The sequence below is a fragment of the Cotesia glomerata genome, linkage group LG3 (genome assembly GCF_020080835.1).
Source record: "Cotesia glomerata isolate CgM1 linkage group LG3, MPM_Cglom_v2.3, whole genome shotgun sequence".
NCBI lineage: Eukaryota > Metazoa > Arthropoda > Insecta > Hymenoptera > Braconidae > Cotesia > Cotesia glomerata.
Window position 1 is genome coordinate 1832751 of NC_058160.1, and position 17982 is coordinate 1850732.

General features: G+C 25.3%; 2 protein-coding genes across 4 annotated transcripts; both read left to right on the forward strand.

The window, feature by feature from the left end:
• The first annotated feature begins 950 nt into the window (after positions 1-950).
• Positions 951-7310, forward strand: LOC123261113 (alpha-(1,6)-fucosyltransferase). Of its 2 annotated transcripts, none has more exons than XM_044722607.1 (3): positions 951-1132; positions 3137-3849; positions 6128-7310. In XM_044722607.1, exons 2-3 carry the CDS (start codon positions 3190-3192, stop codon positions 7169-7171), a joined length of 1704 nt encoding a protein of 567 aa, XP_044578542.1. In that variant the 5' UTR covers positions 951-1132; positions 3137-3189; the 3' UTR covers positions 7172-7310. The 2 variants fall into 2 exon arrangements, with proteins under 2 accessions (XP_044578542.1, XP_044578541.1); XM_044722606.1 differs by lacking the exon at positions 951-1132 and adding an exon at positions 1235-1466.
• A 2292-nt stretch (positions 7311-9602) lies between these two features.
• LOC123261218 (dnaJ homolog subfamily C member 4-like) lies at positions 9603-17717 on the forward strand. 2 transcript variants are annotated; one of them, XM_044722762.1, is made up of 4 exons: positions 9603-9800; positions 15960-16047; positions 16965-17158; positions 17268-17717. In XM_044722762.1, exons 1-4 carry the CDS (start codon positions 9727-9729, stop codon positions 17647-17649), a joined length of 738 nt encoding a protein of 245 aa, XP_044578697.1. In that variant the 5' UTR covers positions 9603-9726; the 3' UTR covers positions 17650-17717. The 2 variants fall into 2 exon arrangements, with proteins under 2 accessions (XP_044578697.1, XP_044578698.1); XM_044722763.1 differs by lacking the exon at positions 9603-9800 and having other exon boundaries at positions 15989-16047; positions 16949-17158.
• The last annotated feature ends 265 nt before the right edge of the window (positions 17718-17982 follow it).

Genomic DNA, 17982 nt, shown 5'->3' on the forward strand with positions numbered 1-17982 from the left:
TCTAAAAAATAATTAAATAAAAATTGTATTTAAAATTTTTTAAAGCTAATAAATTAAAAAATGGTGAAGTGACATGAAAATTAATTTAGTAGATATTTGATGATTTTAAGAATTTTATAAATAAATAAATTATGGCAAAAAAAAGTAGAAAAAAAAATTGAAATGTAGAAATTAAAAAAAATAAAAAATGCAATTTTCTAAAAATTATTTTTTGGAGCAAATTTGTTTGTTGAATAAAATTAAAAAATATTAAAGTAACTGCTAACTTTAATGTCATATTATTTTGGATCAAATACCAGATGTTAAATATTATGACACTAAAGTCAGACACTTGACAATTTCTTGATTTTTTTGTAAAATAAACTAGCTCTAAAAAATAATTAAATGAAAATTGTATTTAAAATTTTTTAAAGCTAATAAATTAAAAAATGGTGAAGTGACATGAAAATTAATTTAGTAGATATTTGATGATTTTAAGAATTTTATAAATAAATAAATGGCAAAAAAAATTAAAAAAAGTAGAAAAAAAAATTGACATGTAGAAATTTAAAAAAATAAAAAATGCAATTTTTTAAAAATTATTTTTTGGAAAAAATCTATTTGTTAGAAAAATGGTTAAGTGACTGCTTTCATAAAAAAAATTATTTGTGGATATTTTTAGAAGCTTTTTTCTATTGTAATTTATTTGTTACTAAATTTAAAAAAATTGACAACTGTCAGCTAACTTCAGTATTGTAAAAAAAATTTTTTTATTGTTATTGATTTGTTATAACAATTTTAAAAAGTGACAGCTGACATCTAACTTCAGTATCATTGTAAAAATCTTGAAAAACTGAGTGAAATTTTTAAAAAATATTTTTTTGTTCCAAATTAATAAATGAAAAAAAAAATAAAAAAATTATAAATGTTGGCTAACTGTCAATATTTATTTTTTTTTTTCAAGTTTTTCAGTTTTTTTTAAGATTTCTACATTGCCAGCACATGAAAGTGATACAATTGCAAACATAACCTCAAAATAAACATATTTAGAAGATGGAGGCTTCGCAACGTTGATTAAATAATAATAAAAACTATCATAATAATAATAATAATAATGATAGTTATATATCGTTAGTACTAATTCAATGGAAAGGTTAGTTTTACACTTGTTCAATTAAATTTATCGGTCGTAAAACAAGTAAATAAAAAACAAAGAAAAGTAATAAACAACAATGAAAATAATTATAAAAAGAATGTAAAGCATTTGAATTTTACACGTTATAAGTTTTAATTTATTATTATTATAAAAAACTCAATAGAAAAATGAAGCTGAATTATTTATAAATTCTAATCAATTTAACAATCTGTTCCACGTCACAATAGTTGTGATTTTGTTTGCTATTTTTCAAGCTAACTTTAGTTACAATGTTGATTTAATTGTTGACCCGGTTCTTTGATATTTTATAGTCCGACAATGTATCTGATAAGTAAGTAATGCTTTTTATTATTTATTATTATTATTTTATTGCAACTATTAAATAGTAGAGACATATGTAGAATAATTTATTAGACAGTTAATTTTTTATCACCGGATAAAATTATTTTGGTATGAAAATTAATTCAGCAGACGTGATAATTTTTTAAATTTTTTTAATAAACAAATTATGGCAAAAAAAATTTGACAGGTAAAAATTTTTAAAAATTAAAAATGCAATTTTTGTTAAATAATTTTTTGAAGCAAATTTGTTTGTTAAATAAAATTAAAAAGTTACTTGATAATTTTTAGAATTTTTTTAAAAAACAAATTATAGCAAAAAAAAAAATTTGACAAAAATTAAAAAAAAAATGCAATTTTTTATGCACTGAAGTTAGTAGACGTCTAAAAATTTTTGATTTTTTTTATTAATTAAATTACAACTAAAAAGATATTTTTAAAAAATTGCACTTATAGTTTTTCAAGTTTTTTACATGTGAAATTTTTTTTTAATTGTCTAATTGTCGGGTAATTTCATTTTCATAATTTTTTGAAATAAATTTATTTGTTAAATAAAATTAAAAAATTGTCAAGTGACTGTTAACTTTGATGTTATTTTTGTATGAAAATTAATTCAACGGTAATAAGATAGTTTTTTTAATATACAAATTATGGTAAAAAAAATTTGACTTGTAAAAAATTTAAAAAAATAAAAAATGCAATTTTTTGCAATAAAATTTTTTTTTTCAATAAAATTATCAAATTGCCAAGCAACTGCTAACTTTAATGTAATTTTTGTATAAAAATTAATTCTACAACAATTAGATAATTTTTTTAATAAACAAATTATGGCAAAAAATGAGAAAAAAAACTTGACTGATAAAAATAAAAAAATATCAAAAATGCAATTTTTTGGAATAAATTTTTTTGTTAAATACAATTAAAAAATTGTTAAGTGACTTAACTTTTAATGTCATTTTTGTATGAAACTTAATTCGACAGAAATGTGATAATTTTTTTAATATACAAATTATGGCAAAAAAAATATAACAATAAAGTTAGCCGACATTTTTGATTTTTTAATTTTGCCTATTTATTAAATTAGAACTAAAAAATATTTTTTTTTTTAACTGAATTACAGTTTTTCAAATTATCTACATGTCCACTTTTTTTTAATTTTTTGTTATAATTTTCTTCGATAAAAAGAATTGTAAAAATTTTTAAACGTCGGCTAACTTAATTTTTATAAAAAAAAATTTGACTAGTAAAAATTAAATAACTTTAGTGCTGTCATTTTTGTACTAATTAATAGTTATTAAATTAAAAAAAAATAATAATAAAAATTAAATTAAAAAAAATAATAATAAAAATTAAATTAAAAAAAATAATAATAAAAATTAAATTAAAAAAAATAATAATAAAAATTAAATTAAAAAAAATAATAATAAAAATTAAATTAAAAAAAATAATAATAAAAATTAAATTAAAAAAAATAATAATAAAAATTAAATTAAAAAAAATAATAATAAAAATTAAATTAAAAAAAATAATAAAAATTAAATTAAAAAATAATAATAAAAATTAAAAAAAATAATAATAAAAATTAAATTAAAAAAAATAATAATAAAAATTAAATTAAAAAAAATAATAATAAAAATTAAATTAAAAAAATTTTTATTTCAGAAAATTTGGTGCCAAATAAAAATAATGATTATATGTGATTAATAATAATTGTTATGGCATTTTGGAAAGGAAGACCCAATTGGTTAGGCAAAATAGGCCTTATATTATTAGCAATATGGCTAATAATACTGATAATATCCGTATCACATGTTTTACGGAACAATTCTTCCCGAGAAAACGAGGAAGTAATAGCTAAAGACAAGGAAAATTTTGAAAAATTATCCTCGATGGTCGAGGAGTTTGAAATTTTAAAAAAACAAAATGAAGCATTTGCCAATATTATTATGTCTAATAATTATAAGAGTGATATTATTAGTGATAATTTAAAAGCTATAACTAATGTAAATAATAGCCCAATTTTAGAGTACGAGCATTTGAGGCGTAGAATTAAAAATGATGTCCAGGAACTGTGGTACTACGTCGATGCCCAGTTAAAGAAAGTTAAAAAATACACTGAGGATTTTCCTCTGGATAAGCGGGAGAAGGACATTGACGACGCGATTAACAACGTCTGGGAGCACAAAAAGGCCTTGATTAACGATCTAGAGAAGCTCAAGGAAGTTGATGGTCATCAGCGCTGGAGGGAAAAAGAGTCCCAAAATTTGTCGGATCTTGTACAGAAGCGGTTTTGGCACTTGCAGAATCCTAGTGATTGCAACAGCGCTAAAAAATTGATTTGTAATTTGAATAAAGGATGTGGCTTTGGCTGTCAGGTAAATTTTCTTTTTTTTTTTATTTAATTATTGTAATTATTTATTTAATATATTTAATAAATAATTTTATTATTTTCATTATTTATTTATTTAATATATTTAATAAGTAAATAAATAAATAAATAATTGTATTTTAAATAATTTCAAGGATTAGTAGATACATTTTTGTTTTTAATAAATAAGAAAAATTTTAATTAATGGTCGGCCATTTTTTTTATTTAATGGATTTTTAATTACAGAATTTTACGCACTCATGCCAACGGAGGGATTTTTAAATAATTTTTTATGAAGAAGTTTTTTAAATGAGTAATATGATTTTTTTTTTTTTTTTTTTACTTGTATTTAGTATAATGATTTTCTTACCTGCTAAAGGAATTATAAAAATATTATTTTTACCAAAATTACCAGACAATTTTTTTTTAAAATAAACTAGTTCTAGAAAATTATTTTTAAAACATTGCATTTATACTTTTTGAGAACTTTTAAAGTCATTTTAGTACCCACATCAATTTTTCATATATTTATATATTTCACAAATATCATGTATATAAAATATATGAAAAATGCCATGTGGGTACTCAAATGAAAGGTCTCGATGAATGTAACATCGGAATGAGTTTATATCTTAAAAAATGTCAATAATTAAGAAATGACATTGTATCTTGTCAACTAATGATATTTTTAAAAATATAAGCACATCCCGATGTTACACTCATCAAGACCTTTCATTTGAGTACCCACATCAATTTTTCATATATTTATATATATTATATATATATATATATATTATATATATGTATATATGAAAAATATATCAAAAATGCATGTGGGTACTTAAATGAAAGCTCTTGGTGAGTGTAACATCGGGATGAGCTTATATCTTTCAAAACGTCAATTTTTTAAAAAATACAGTGCAATTTAACAAATATTTTGTGAACTATTGACATTTTTAAAAATATAAGCTCATTCTGATGTTACACTCATCAAGACCTTTTATTTGAGTACCCACATCGTTTTCTCATATATTTATATATATTATATATATGTATACATGAAAAATATATCAAAAATGCATGTGGGTACTCAAATGAAAGGTCTTGATGAGTGTAACATCAGGATGAGCTTATATCTTCAAAATATATATATATTATATATATTACATATTTAAAAAATGACCTTGTATCTTGTGAACTATTGACATTTTTAAAGATATAAGCTCATCCCGACATTATACTCATCAAGACCTTTCATTTGAGTACCCACATCAATTTTTCATATATTTATATATATTATATATATGTATATATGAAAAATATATCAAAAATGCATGTGGGTACTTAAATGAATATAACATCAGGATGAGCTTATATCTTTAAAAACGTCAATATTTAAGAAAGTAGTGCAATTTAACAAAAGTCATTATTTAATAAAGCAAAATTTTATTTATTTATAGTTCACAAGTCACGGCAGTCAGATAGTGACTGCAAGGTTGCTAGTAATATAAAAAGAAAAGGCCATTCGGCAGCCGAAATGGAAGTAGATTTCACATAAAGTAAATTTTCATTATAAATATTAATAATAATTTATTTATTTATTAATTATATATAATAATAACAACATAATTTATTTATTTATTAATTATTATATAATAACTTAAAATTTTTTACATTTATTTTCTTTTTACGAATTTTTTATTTTCAATATTTTAACACAAAATTTTAATTTTATATTATAACATAATAAAATACAAAAATTCGATAGGTTATTTCATTCAAAAGTTATGCGCGAAAGAATCAGCCAAAAAGTAAATTTTTAGGATTTTGAAAATTTTGAAACCATATAATTTCTGAACTACTTGACCGATTAAGCTCATCTTTGAACTTGGCCTTGGTATTTGTCTAAAAATGAAGTATGTTGAGTTTGAAAAGGATCCATTAACAACTATAGACGCTATCGTCCGGATAAGCCGCGTTATATCGTATATATATATATATATATATATAAATACATACATATATAAACTTTTGAACTAATGGCATTTTCTGAACCAGCTTGACGAACTAAGTCAGAAAATACCAAAATTTTTCAAAAGTTGCGTCATGAGGACAAATGCAATAGTTAGATTTCTATGAAATCTACTAACAAATATGACATTGAAGTTGACAGACATTAGAATTTTTTAAATAATTTTATTGCAATGAAATTCTAATAAAAAAATTCCACATGTAAAAATAAAAAAAAATTAACAATATTTTTAATAAAAAAAATTTTTTTCCAGATTCACCACCTGACTTACTGTTTTTTGGTAGCTTACGGGACTGAGCGCACACTAATCCTAAAATCAAAGGGCTGGCGTTACCAAAAAGACGGCTGGGAATCAGTATTCAAGCCTCTCAGCGACAGCTGTACCTCTCCGAGCGGTCTCTCCCACGCAAACTGGCCAGGAGATGCATCTAAGCAAGTAGTATCGCTGCCAATAGTGGACCACGTCTACCCGAAGCCAAAGTACCAGCCTCCGAGTATACCATTGGACTTGGCCCCGCGAATCGAGCGACTGCACGGGAACCCGTTGGTCTGGTGGGTCGGGCAGGTGCTCAAGTTCCTGATGCGACCCAAGGAGGGCATGCAGAAGATAATCGACGCCAAAAAAGACAAGATGGGATTTATAAAGCCAATCGTCGGGATTCACGTTCGAAGAACTGACAAAGTCGGGACCGAGGCGGCTTACCACGACTTAGACGAGTACATGGTGAAAGTTGACCAGTTCTACGAGCAGCTGGAGACCGAGCCAGCAGTCAAGCGGGTCTTTATCGCCAGCGATGACCCCAAGGTGATAACAGCCGCAAGGACTCGGTATCCTAGGTACGAAGTTATTGGCGATCCTGCTATCGCGGAAACAGCTTCTGTGTCCAAGCGATATTCCGACACTTCTCTCCATGGAATTATTATTGACATTCACCTGCTGTCCCTGTCAGACCACCTCGTTTGCACCTTCAGCTCCCAGGTCTGTCGCGTTGCTTATGAATTAATGCAGACATATCATGTTGATGCTCATGATAAATTCACTTCGCTTGATGATGTTTATTATTATGGCGGGCAAAATCCTAATCCGGCTGTCGCGATCCTGGATCACTTACCCAGACGCACGGAAGAAATAGAATTGAAAGTTGGGGATAAAGTTGAGGTCCATGGCAATCACTGGGACGGATTTTCTAAGGGAAGAAATTTACGGACTGGTATTACTGGATTGTTTCCTAGTTTTAAAGTTGAAAATCGCATTGCTACTGCGGAATTTCCCAAGTATTCTGATGTTTCTTTATAAGTTTTATTATTTATTTTATAAATTATTTTTTTTAAGCTTTTTAGAGTGTAAGTAGAGACGAAATTTTTGCCGCTAATTTGATTTAAGATTCATAATTAACCGGTATAATTTTTTGTATTGTAGCAAAAATATTGGTTCTGTAAAAAATTTTTTTAAACAAAAGTTCAAAATTTAGTTTTATAAAAAAAATGTCTCTTGTATTTTTATTAGATTTCATAAAAATCTAACTATTGTATTTTTGTCCTCATGACGTAACTTTTCATAAATTTTGCTATATTTCGATTTAACTCGACAAGCTGAGTCAGACATATGGTTATCATATATATAAAATATATGAAAAAATTCATGTGGGTACTCAAATGAAAGGTCTCGATGAGTATAAAATCATAATGAACTTATATTTACGAAAATGTTAATAATTAATGAATGATAATGTATTTTGTTAACTAATGATATTTTTAACGATATAAGCTCATTCCGATGTTACACTCATCGAAACCTTTCATTTAAGTACCTACATGCATTTTTGATATATTTTTCATACATACATATATATATAATTTATATAAATATATATATATATATATATATATATATATACATACATATATATATAATTTATATAAATATATAAAATATATGAAAGCTCTTGATGAGCGTAATATCGAGATGAGCTTATATCTTTAAAAATATCATTAGTTGACAAGATACAATGTCATTTCTTAATTATTGACGTTTTTAAAGATATAAGCTCATCCCGATGTTACACTCATTAAGAGCTTTCATTTGAGTACCCACATGCATTTTTGATATATTTCTCATATATACATATATATAATATATATAAATATATGAAAAATTGATGTGGGTACTCAAATGAAAGGTCTCGATGAGTGTAATGTCGGGATGAGCTTATATCTTTAAAAATATCATTAGTTGACAAGATACAATGTCATTTATTAATTATTGACGTTTTTAAAGATATAAGCTCATCCCGATGTTACACTCATTAAGAGCTTTCATTTGAGTACCCACATGCATTTTTGATATATTTTTCATATATACATATATATAATTTATATAAATATATAAAATATATGAAAAATTGATGTGTGTACTCAAATGAAAGGTCTCGATGAGTGTAATGTCGGGATGAGCTTATATCTTTAAAAATATCATTAGTTGACAAGATACAATATAATTTCTTAATTATTGACGTTTTTAAAGATATAAGCTATGAAATTTGCTGTTGCACTGGTTTTTTTTTTTTTTTTGTATACAACCTTAGTAGTTTTTTTTTTTTTTTAATCATAAAACACATATTTTTTGTAAAATTAAATTTTAAACATCTTTTGTTTAAATAATTTTTTATCGGATTAATATTTCCGCGGTAATATTAAAAATTTGAATCATTTATTTTAATAATAATTGCGACAAAAATTTTGACCTGAGTGATTAGTGTTAATTTATGCTCTATTTTTATTGGTAGATATATTTGATAGAGTTAATATTGTTTCACTTTGTAAAATTCGCTGCTAGGTTCTTGATTGTTGATTATTTTTTCTTTTTAATTTTAGATAAATTTTTTATAGAAGAAAAATTTATTTATTCAAATTTTATAGAAGATGTTTTATAAAGTATGCTTTAATTATCATTGCAATATTGTAAGAATTTTTTTAACATAATCAAAAAAAGAAAAAAAAAACATCACATGAATTTAAACTCTGGTGATGACATCGAAAGTTTTACAGCGATTTTATTAATTAATGCGTATTATTTATTGGAATCAAAAGAATGAATGAACAAAAACTGGCCAAGTAATTCGACTGAAGTAATTATTTTTTTTTTTTTTAACAATAAGACTTGAAGAAAAAAATTTTATTTATTGAGTAATTTTTTTTTTTTATTCAAGTATCTGTAAAAAGACAAATATAAAAGAGAATAGTGTTATAAATAGATAGAACCAATTTGAGCGAGCAAATAATTCTATAAATCTTTAAAGGTATTTTGAATTTAAATTTGAAGTTAAGAGTGAAAATATATTAGCTTGATGTAAATTCTATTTAAATGTAAAAATTTTTTCGTAAATCTGATTAAAAATAAGGAAGATATATTATTAATTATTATTATTATAAATGAATATATTGTAATATATTTTATACTGTGGATTAAATACTTTATGAAAATAAATAAAATCTGCTGATGTTATTTAAAAATTATTTTTTTATTTTTCTTCTTATAATTTAAATTTATTAAACAATCATCAATGAAATTTTTTTGAAACAAATTTTCATTTGTAAAATAATTTTTAAATTTTGCGCGAAAATTTAAATTGTTGCTATTCGCTGTTAGCGATTTCTCGGATTTTTCTAGTGTACCAACTCCGGGTTAAAATTTTTTCACTCCAATTTCCTTTCTAGGATCTGCTCTGTTTATTATGTCATATAGTATATGCGTTTTTATTTTTATTTATAATTATAAAAGTCACGAAATAATGTGCAATTTAAATTGTCACAGCATTGCACACAAATTTTGAGTCAAAAAAACGTCAGATTATGCAGAAGTTTATCAACCATGGTCAGATAGTAAGAATTTCTTTGGATCAAACTAAACGTTATTGTAGCAAAAGGTAATAATAATTGTTTATATACTTAACCTCTTTTATTTAATTACAAAAAATAATTGAAAAATTTACAATAAGTTAGTAAAAGACCCAATTATTTGACACTTTTCAATTTGATAATTTTTAATGAAAATTAATTTAGCCGATATTTAATAATTTTAATAAATAAATTGCTGGATAAAAAAAATGATAAAAAAATGGACATTTAGAAATTTTAATAAATTAAAAATGCAATTTTTTAAAAACAATTTTTTGGAACAAATTTTTTTGTTAAATACAATTAAAAAATGGTCAAGTGACAGCTAACTTTAATATCATGCAATTTTATTCTAATTAAAAAAATAAAATGTTCTCAACAAACAAATTGTCTTAAAATTTATAATTTAAAAATTATATTTAGAGATAATGGGTTAGAAGTAAATCTACTTAAAACTAAAGCAATGGTAATGGGATCAAATAACAAAGTAAAAGCTCTTATGCGAGAAGGTATTCCAAAGCTAGAAATTGATGGTGTACCTCTACCTTATATTGAATCAATCAAGTGCCTTGGAGTTCATTTTACGTGTAATTTATCGTGGAACTTACACACATCAAAAACTATAAGTAAAATCAATTCGGCATTATATAGCCTGAAATTACGTAGAAATATTTACACTTCATCAATTAATAAATAATAGTTTAAAAAAACTAAAAACACGCTTTTTATAGAAAACCAAACTAAAAAATAGAAAATAAATTTTAATTAAGAATAGTGTTAAAAATTTCAATAAATATAAATTAATAATAGTGTAAATAAAAAAAATGTATTTTATTTTAAAAAAAGCGTGAGGTGCATAGTGTCAATAGTTATAAATATTTTATTGACAGATATGAGTAGAGTGATTATCATTTTGATAATCCTAATATAAAATCCTAATATAAAATTGAGATGAAATGTATGTGGCATCAAACTATTCCTAACATGATTGGTCGAATATATCATAAGCATGAAAATATAGATAGATAGATAGATAGATAGAAAAATTTATTTGATCCTAGAGTTCTAAGCTCCTTCAGGACCATCAACAATACATAAATTTTATCATTTACATGTATACATTTGATACAGTGTTTTTAATACAATTTAAATATTTGATATTAAATTATTAAAAGTAAGAACATATTAATTCTTAAAATAATAACATATTAACAGAGAAATAATAACATTAACATTTATTGTAAGAAGAAGTCATAGCAAGCCTGTTGAAATTGTTCGAAATTGTCAATTAATGTAATTTCGGCCGGTAACGAGTTCCAAACTTTTATACCATGAATTAGGAAAGAGTTTTCATAAATTGCACAATTACTTCTTGGCAGACGTAGATAATCATTCCTGACGTCACCTCTCCTTAGCACAATCGGCAGAAATTCTAAATTCGATTTAAATAATTGACAGTAATTTAACTTAATTTCTTTGTAAAATAAACAAGCTATGAAATAATCTCTTCTAACATCAAGTTTTAACCAGCCTAATTTTTTATAATACGGAGTAGTGTGCTCAAATCTCGAAATTTTAAAAATATATCTTATACATGAGTTTATTTTACGCTGCAATCTATGCTGTAATTTGCCTGAGATGTTTGTATAAGCAGCACAGCAGTAATCGAAGATGGGAAAAATCAAGGTCGTAACCAATTTTATGCGTAACTGTTCATTAAAAATTTCATTATTAATTTTTAGTTGCGCTAGCGTTTTCATCGCACGAATACATACGCTTACAACTTGATTCTCCCACGATAGAGTATTATCAATTATCAAACCCAAGTATTTAACTGATTGTACATATGGAATCACATGATTACTGACAATTATATTTTGGGCACTTTTACAAAAATTACTGCTAACTCTCTGCCTACTTCCTAGTATAATAGCACTAGTTTTTGTAGCATTCAATTTCAAGCAATTTAAATTGCACCAATCAACAATTTTTTCTATCTCATTATTCAACATAGCAACATATTCATTAATTTGCGATGGGCAACATGAAGCATATATAATTAGATCGTCTGCATAAAATAAATATTTACATTTTAACCGTTTCGCAAGATCAGAAATATATAAAGAAAAGAGTAAGGGTCCAAGCACACTACCCTGAGGTACGCCATTTATAATATCCTTCCAAGATGACTCATGACCATTGAAATAGACCGACTGTCTTCTTTGAGTTAAGTAAGAGTTAATCCAATCTATTGATGAATCAGAGAAGTTCATAAATTGTAATTTATGCAATAACCTATAGACAAATGCTATACTCAGGCGCGCGCTTGCGCGCGCAAAATTCAATTCTAGTATCTTAAAAAGCACCCCACGCTTTTTTTAAAATAAAATACATTTTTTTTATTTACACTATTATTAATTTATATTTATTGAAATTTTTAACACTATTCTTAATTTAAATTTATTTTCTATTTTTTAGTTTGGTTTTCTATAAAAAGCGTGTTTTTAGTTTTTTTAAACTATTATTTATTTTTTACTTTTTAGTTTGGTTTATTTATAAAAGCGTGATTTTTTAGTTTTTTTAAACTATTATTTGTTGATTATCAAAAATATTCAGGCGCGCAAATTACCCACGGAGAGTTACATACTGACATACTGATATACTGACATACAAGTGAAGCTAATAAAAAAAAAAATAATTATTTATAAATATTATAAATACGGGGAATCAGAGTTCGATTTCGGAGAGCGAGCCTGAGAAACGGCTACCAGAACCAAGGAAGGCCGCAGGCGCGCAGATTACCCACGGAGAGTTACTGACATACTGACAAACTGACATACAAGTGAAGCTAATATAAATAAATAATAGTTTAAAAAAACTAAAAACACGCTTTTTATAGAAAACCAAACTAAAAAATAGAAAATAAATTTTAATAAATTTAAATTAAGAATAGTGTTAAAAATTTCAATAAATATAAATTAATAATAGTGTAAATAAAAAAATGTATTTTATTTTAAAAAAAGCGTGGGGTGCTTTTTAAGATATCAAAATGATAATCACTCTACTCATATCTGTCAATAAAATATTTATAACTATTGACACCATGCACCCCACGCTTTTTTTAAAATAAAATACATTTTTTATTTACACTATTATTAATTTATATTTATTGAAATTTTTAACACTATTCTTAATTTAAATTTATTAAAATTTATTTTCTATTTTTTAGTTTGGTTTTCTATAAAAAGCGTGTTTTTAGTTTTTTTAAACTATTATTTATTTTTTACTTTTTAGTTTGGTTTATTTATAAAAGCGTGATTTTTTAGTTTTTTTAAACTATTATTTGTTGATTATCAAAAATATTCAGGCGCGCAAATTACCCACGGAGAGTTACATACTGACAAACTGACATACAAGTGAAGCTAATATAAAGCGTGTAAAAAATTACTTGTATCGGCAACTATTTTACCGTTAATTGATTATTGCTCTATAGTATTATTAAATGCAACTGATGAAAATGATTGTAAACTCCAGCGTTCTTTAAATTCAGCAATTCGCTTCATCTTCAATTTAAAGCGAGATGAACATGTCTCGCCTTATAGACGTGAACTGGGATGGCTCTCGATAAAGAGTCGTCGAATTTATTTTACTTGTTGTTACTTTTATAAATTATTAGAAATTGGTAAACCTAGCTATTTGCGCGAATTATTTCAAGAAGACCTTACTGTAAGACGCTCTGAGAGACTAGCAGCCAAGAAAAATAATATTCTCTTTAAATTCCCAAATTTCAGTACCACTCATTATGAGTCTTCTTTCGTAATTACAGTTATACGATTATGGGAAGAACTACCAGAGGACATTATAAATTCATCAAGCTTGGAGATTTTCAAAAATAAAATTTTTGATTATTTATTTAATTTAGATGTTTGATCATAAACTGTTGTAAATGCTTCTATCATTATTTTATTAATCTTCAAACTTCGTTAACCTTCTTTATATAGCTTCTTTTTAATTTAAAGTTTCCTACCTGTCTCTTTAGTAACATCAAAGATTCTTAAAATTATTAGTTAATTCTTTATAAATTAAATTTTTATATTAATTTTTAATGTAGTATATAATATTATCACCTATCTAAAAATATTATTGTGTAAAACACTCTAAATATTTATAAGTTAAACTGCACAATAATGTAAAATTATATGTATACTTACTCTTTGTCATTCGGCAACTGCCTTGACATAATTTTGTTAATAAACTAATAATAAACTAATTTATTAATTTATTAGAATTTATTTTATTGTTAATTAATTAAAATAAAATTGCAAGTGTCAATAACTAGGCCAGTGTCAATAACAGGGTCTTTTACCTTATATATTTTAAAAAAAAATTTTTAAATCTATATCTGTCAAATATTTAATTTTTTTTAAATAAGCCATTAAAACTTTTGTAGCAATTAAATTATTATGAAAAAAAATTTATTTTAAAAATTCCACATGTAAAAATTAAGAAAAATTTTTAGGGCCAGTTTTTCAATCCAAGATAAAATTTTATCCGAGATAAAAGATAAAAGTACTGCTAATATAATAATAAAAACAAATAATTTAGCACAGTGATATTGCGTACAAGTAGTTCTCCCTGAATTCAGTCACTAATTTTTAATTAAAATAAATAAACATTAGCGGCATGTCACAGAAATATTAATCTCCAACTGTGACAACTTGCTGATTGTAAATAAATAAAATAAAAATTAGGAAAATGGATGATCCTGAAGGCCATCCCTGCAACTTCCCGCTAATTCTATATCTAAGCGCTTGAAATTGCATTTGTAACGTTATCGAGCTCCTAGATCTCCAAATTACAAGTTATGTGTTATTTTGAGCTCTCCGAGCTCAAAGCAGTCGCTGTTCTATGCTTTTGAGCTCTTCGAACTCATATCTTGAGTATGACATATCTATTATTAATCTATTTATGTACACTGATAAAAAAATTGACTTGACTCAAGAGCCAAAGTCTTCAACCAAGAATACCATTTTGAAGAAAATGATTTTCTTGAGTCAAGAGAATAAATTCTTGAGCTAAGAAATTATTCTTGGTCTAAGAAACTTTTCTTGAGTCAAGAATTTATTCTCTTGACTCAAGAAAATCATTTTCTTCGAAATGAAATTCTTGGTTCAAGAGTTTGGCTCTTGAGTCAAGTCAATTTTTTTATCAGTGTACTGATTATGACTTATTTCTGAATCTCGATAAATGTAAAATTATGTCTTTCTGTAGAAATAAGTGTCCGATACTATTTGATTATGAGATTGATGGTCCCTGATAGCCAAGTTGGCCGCAACTTTCTGTCAATCTACTGCCGCAACTTGTCACCAACTTGGCGGCAACTCTTGGAAAGTAACTCGGTTGGTGTCAACTTGTTCACCAAGTTGTCACCAAGTTGTCGGCAAAAGTTGCTCTGAAACTTTTTCACACCAAGTTGACGATAAGTTTCTCAAGAAATTTGGCGACATATTGCGGCAGTAGATTGGTCTCTTTTTTCTCAGAAACTTGTAGCCAACTTGGCGCCAACAGTTACAAATTCGGAAGTTGACCGCAAGTTGTCGCTAAGTTGGTGGCAACTATCTGACACCAACTTGGTTGGTCTGAAACTGTGGCTATCAGGGGTGTTTCTAATAATTTGGATGTCTGGCTAATTCATAATATAAGCACACTATGTTCTACTTTATCTGCGACTAATATGTAATACTGTTGAAGTTATGATTATCGATGTATTCTTGATTCTTTGTATTTGTATTGAACTCTACTATGTCAATAATTTACATTTGAAATTTAAGGAATCCTGTTAATGGCTCTGCTTTTGGGTTCAATGTATGTTATAAATAAATAAATAAATAATTGTGTTAATTAATTTAAAAAATAATTTAAATGACACAATAAGAGGGTTATTATTATTTTTATGTATTTATTTTTTATTTAAATAAATTACCGAATTCATGGAGAACTAACCGAGAGCAATATCACGTCGCTAAATTCTTTATTTATTTTTTTTTTATTATATTGACAGTACTTTTATCTCGGGTAAAATTTTATCCCGGATTGAAAAACTGGCCCTTGGTATAAATGATTTGTTTTAAAAATTGACAGTTAACTTCAGTATCAATTTTTTTTCTAATGTTGTTTTTAAATTGTAGTACGGCTACATATTATGAAATCCTGGGAATACCAAAAGATGCATCTAAAAAAGATGTCAAAGAAGCATTTATTAAATTATCAAAAAAAGTAAGCAATAAATTATAATTTTTATGCTATTTTTTAATTATTATAAACAAAACAATTATGCGTAAGTGTTTACGCAGTATATTTTAATTTCAACTTTTACTATAAGTGCAATTTTCAAAAAAATATTTTTTAGTTCTAATTTAATAAATTAAAAAAAATTAAAAACGTCGGCTAACTTAAGAATTATGAAGCAAAAAAAATTTCTTGACTGGAGAACAAAATTCTTGGCTTAAAAAAATTTTCGGGTGCCTGAAGAAAGACCGAAGTTGTGTTGGTCGAATTAAAAATTTTTCTTTAAATTCTATTCTTGGTAGAAGTAATTTTTTCTTAATTCAAATTATCATAAATACTTGATACAATAAATTTTATACTTGATCAAGATTTTTAGATACTTTAGGGAAGCAGCGCCTCTTACTTCAGCTGAGAAAAAAATTTTCTCAGCTAGAGAAAATTTTTCTCATGAATATTTGATACCCATTTTATATTATTTTAGCGTGCAATTATACATATTGAATGAAAAAAAATGATGAAATATTATTTGATCTTCCCAATTGACATGTTAATCAATAAAAATATTAATGAAAATTTACTTCTATCTTTATATTTAATTTTTTGGGGCAAGAGAGAAATTTTCTCAAGACAAGAAAATTTACTTCTATCAAGAACTAAATTTTTTGGAGCAAGAGGCTGAATTTTCTCAAAACAACAAGATTTTCTTGACTTAAATAAATTTTCTTGAATCAAGATACGTATTTCTCAAAGCAAGAGAATTAATTTTATTGGAATAAGTGAAATTTCTTGTCAAAAAAATTTTTTTTTGCTCAAGAAAATAATTAGGAAGAAAAATATTTTCTTCGCTCAAGTGAACCTTTTTTTGTGTGCAATAATTACCACACACTAGACAAATAAAATTGCAGATCCATCCAGACAAAAGCAGCGAGACATCAGCAAAAAGTCACAATGATTTCGTAAAAATAAACGAAGCATACCGCGTCCTGAGTAAGGATTACTCACGTCAGCAGTATGACTTGCACTTGAAGTACAATCAGGGCCAAGGTCCGCCAAATTATCGCGCTTACAATCCGCAGGGTGATGATCCTTACAGTCGTTCGTATGTATTCACCGAAGCTAACAATTTTAGTTCGCCTAACATCAAAAAAAGCAAAACTAAAAAAAAAACCATAAAAAATTTTAAAATACTTTTTACTTTTAATAAATAGAAACGCGTATTACCGCAGCAACTCGTTTTACCAAGATGCCTGGAGAATAAGGTATCAACAGCAAAGACGAGCATCCCCACATGATAAAAATTTCACTCCTTCTAAAATAGTTATTTACTGCTTCTTAATTTCTCTGGTTGGATCACTTCTGCAGCTTTGGGCGGCTATAAAGTCACCGTTCTTTAATCGGGATGAGATGAATAGAAGGTCTGAACGTTATTTCAACGAGTACCGTAGAGTTCGTGAGCAAGTAGTGAACAATCATACCAAAATACTCAATGATCTTTTAAGCAACACGGAGTTTGATTCTGATTTTGATGATAATAATAATAATGATAATAATGATGATATTAAGGATGATAAGGATGAATTAAAGTGGTAAAAAAAAGTAGTAATTTCAATAAATGTATATAAAAATTGTAAATAATAAACACTACTTGATAATTTAAATTTTATTATTTTAACAAAAAATATTTAACAGTATTTTAATTAATAATTAATATTAATAATTAATAATTAAGCAGTATAAAAAATTTACGATTGATATTTTTTTTTTTCTAAATAATAAACTCTAATTTGATAATTTAAATTTTATTATTTTAACAAAAAATATTTAGCAGTATTTTAATTAATAATTAATAATAAATAGTAATCAATAATTAATATTAATAATTAATATTAATAATTAATAATTAATAATTAAGCAGTATAAAAA

Excerpts from the sequence above, each read along its gene's own strand:
- LOC123261113 (XM_044722607.1), top strand. The coding sequence starts at position 3,190 with ATGGCATTTTGGAAAGGAAGACCCAATTGGTTAGGCAAAATAGGCCTT. Across the intron at positions 3,850-6,127 it reads GATGTGGCTTTGGCTGTCAG|ATTCACCACCTGACTTACTG; the intron begins GTAAATTTTCTT and ends ATTTTTTTCCAG.
- LOC123261218 (XM_044722762.1), top strand. The coding sequence starts at position 9,727 with ATGCAGAAGTTTATCAACCATGGTCAGATAGTAAGAATTTCTTTGGAT. Across the intron at positions 16,048-16,964 it reads TTATTAAATTATCAAAAAAA|ATCCATCCAGACAAAAGCAG; the intron begins GTAAGCAATAAA and ends ATAAAATTGCAG. Across the intron at positions 17,159-17,267 it reads GATGATCCTTACAGTCGTTC|AAACGCGTATTACCGCAGCA; the intron begins GTATGTATTCAC and ends TTTAATAAATAG.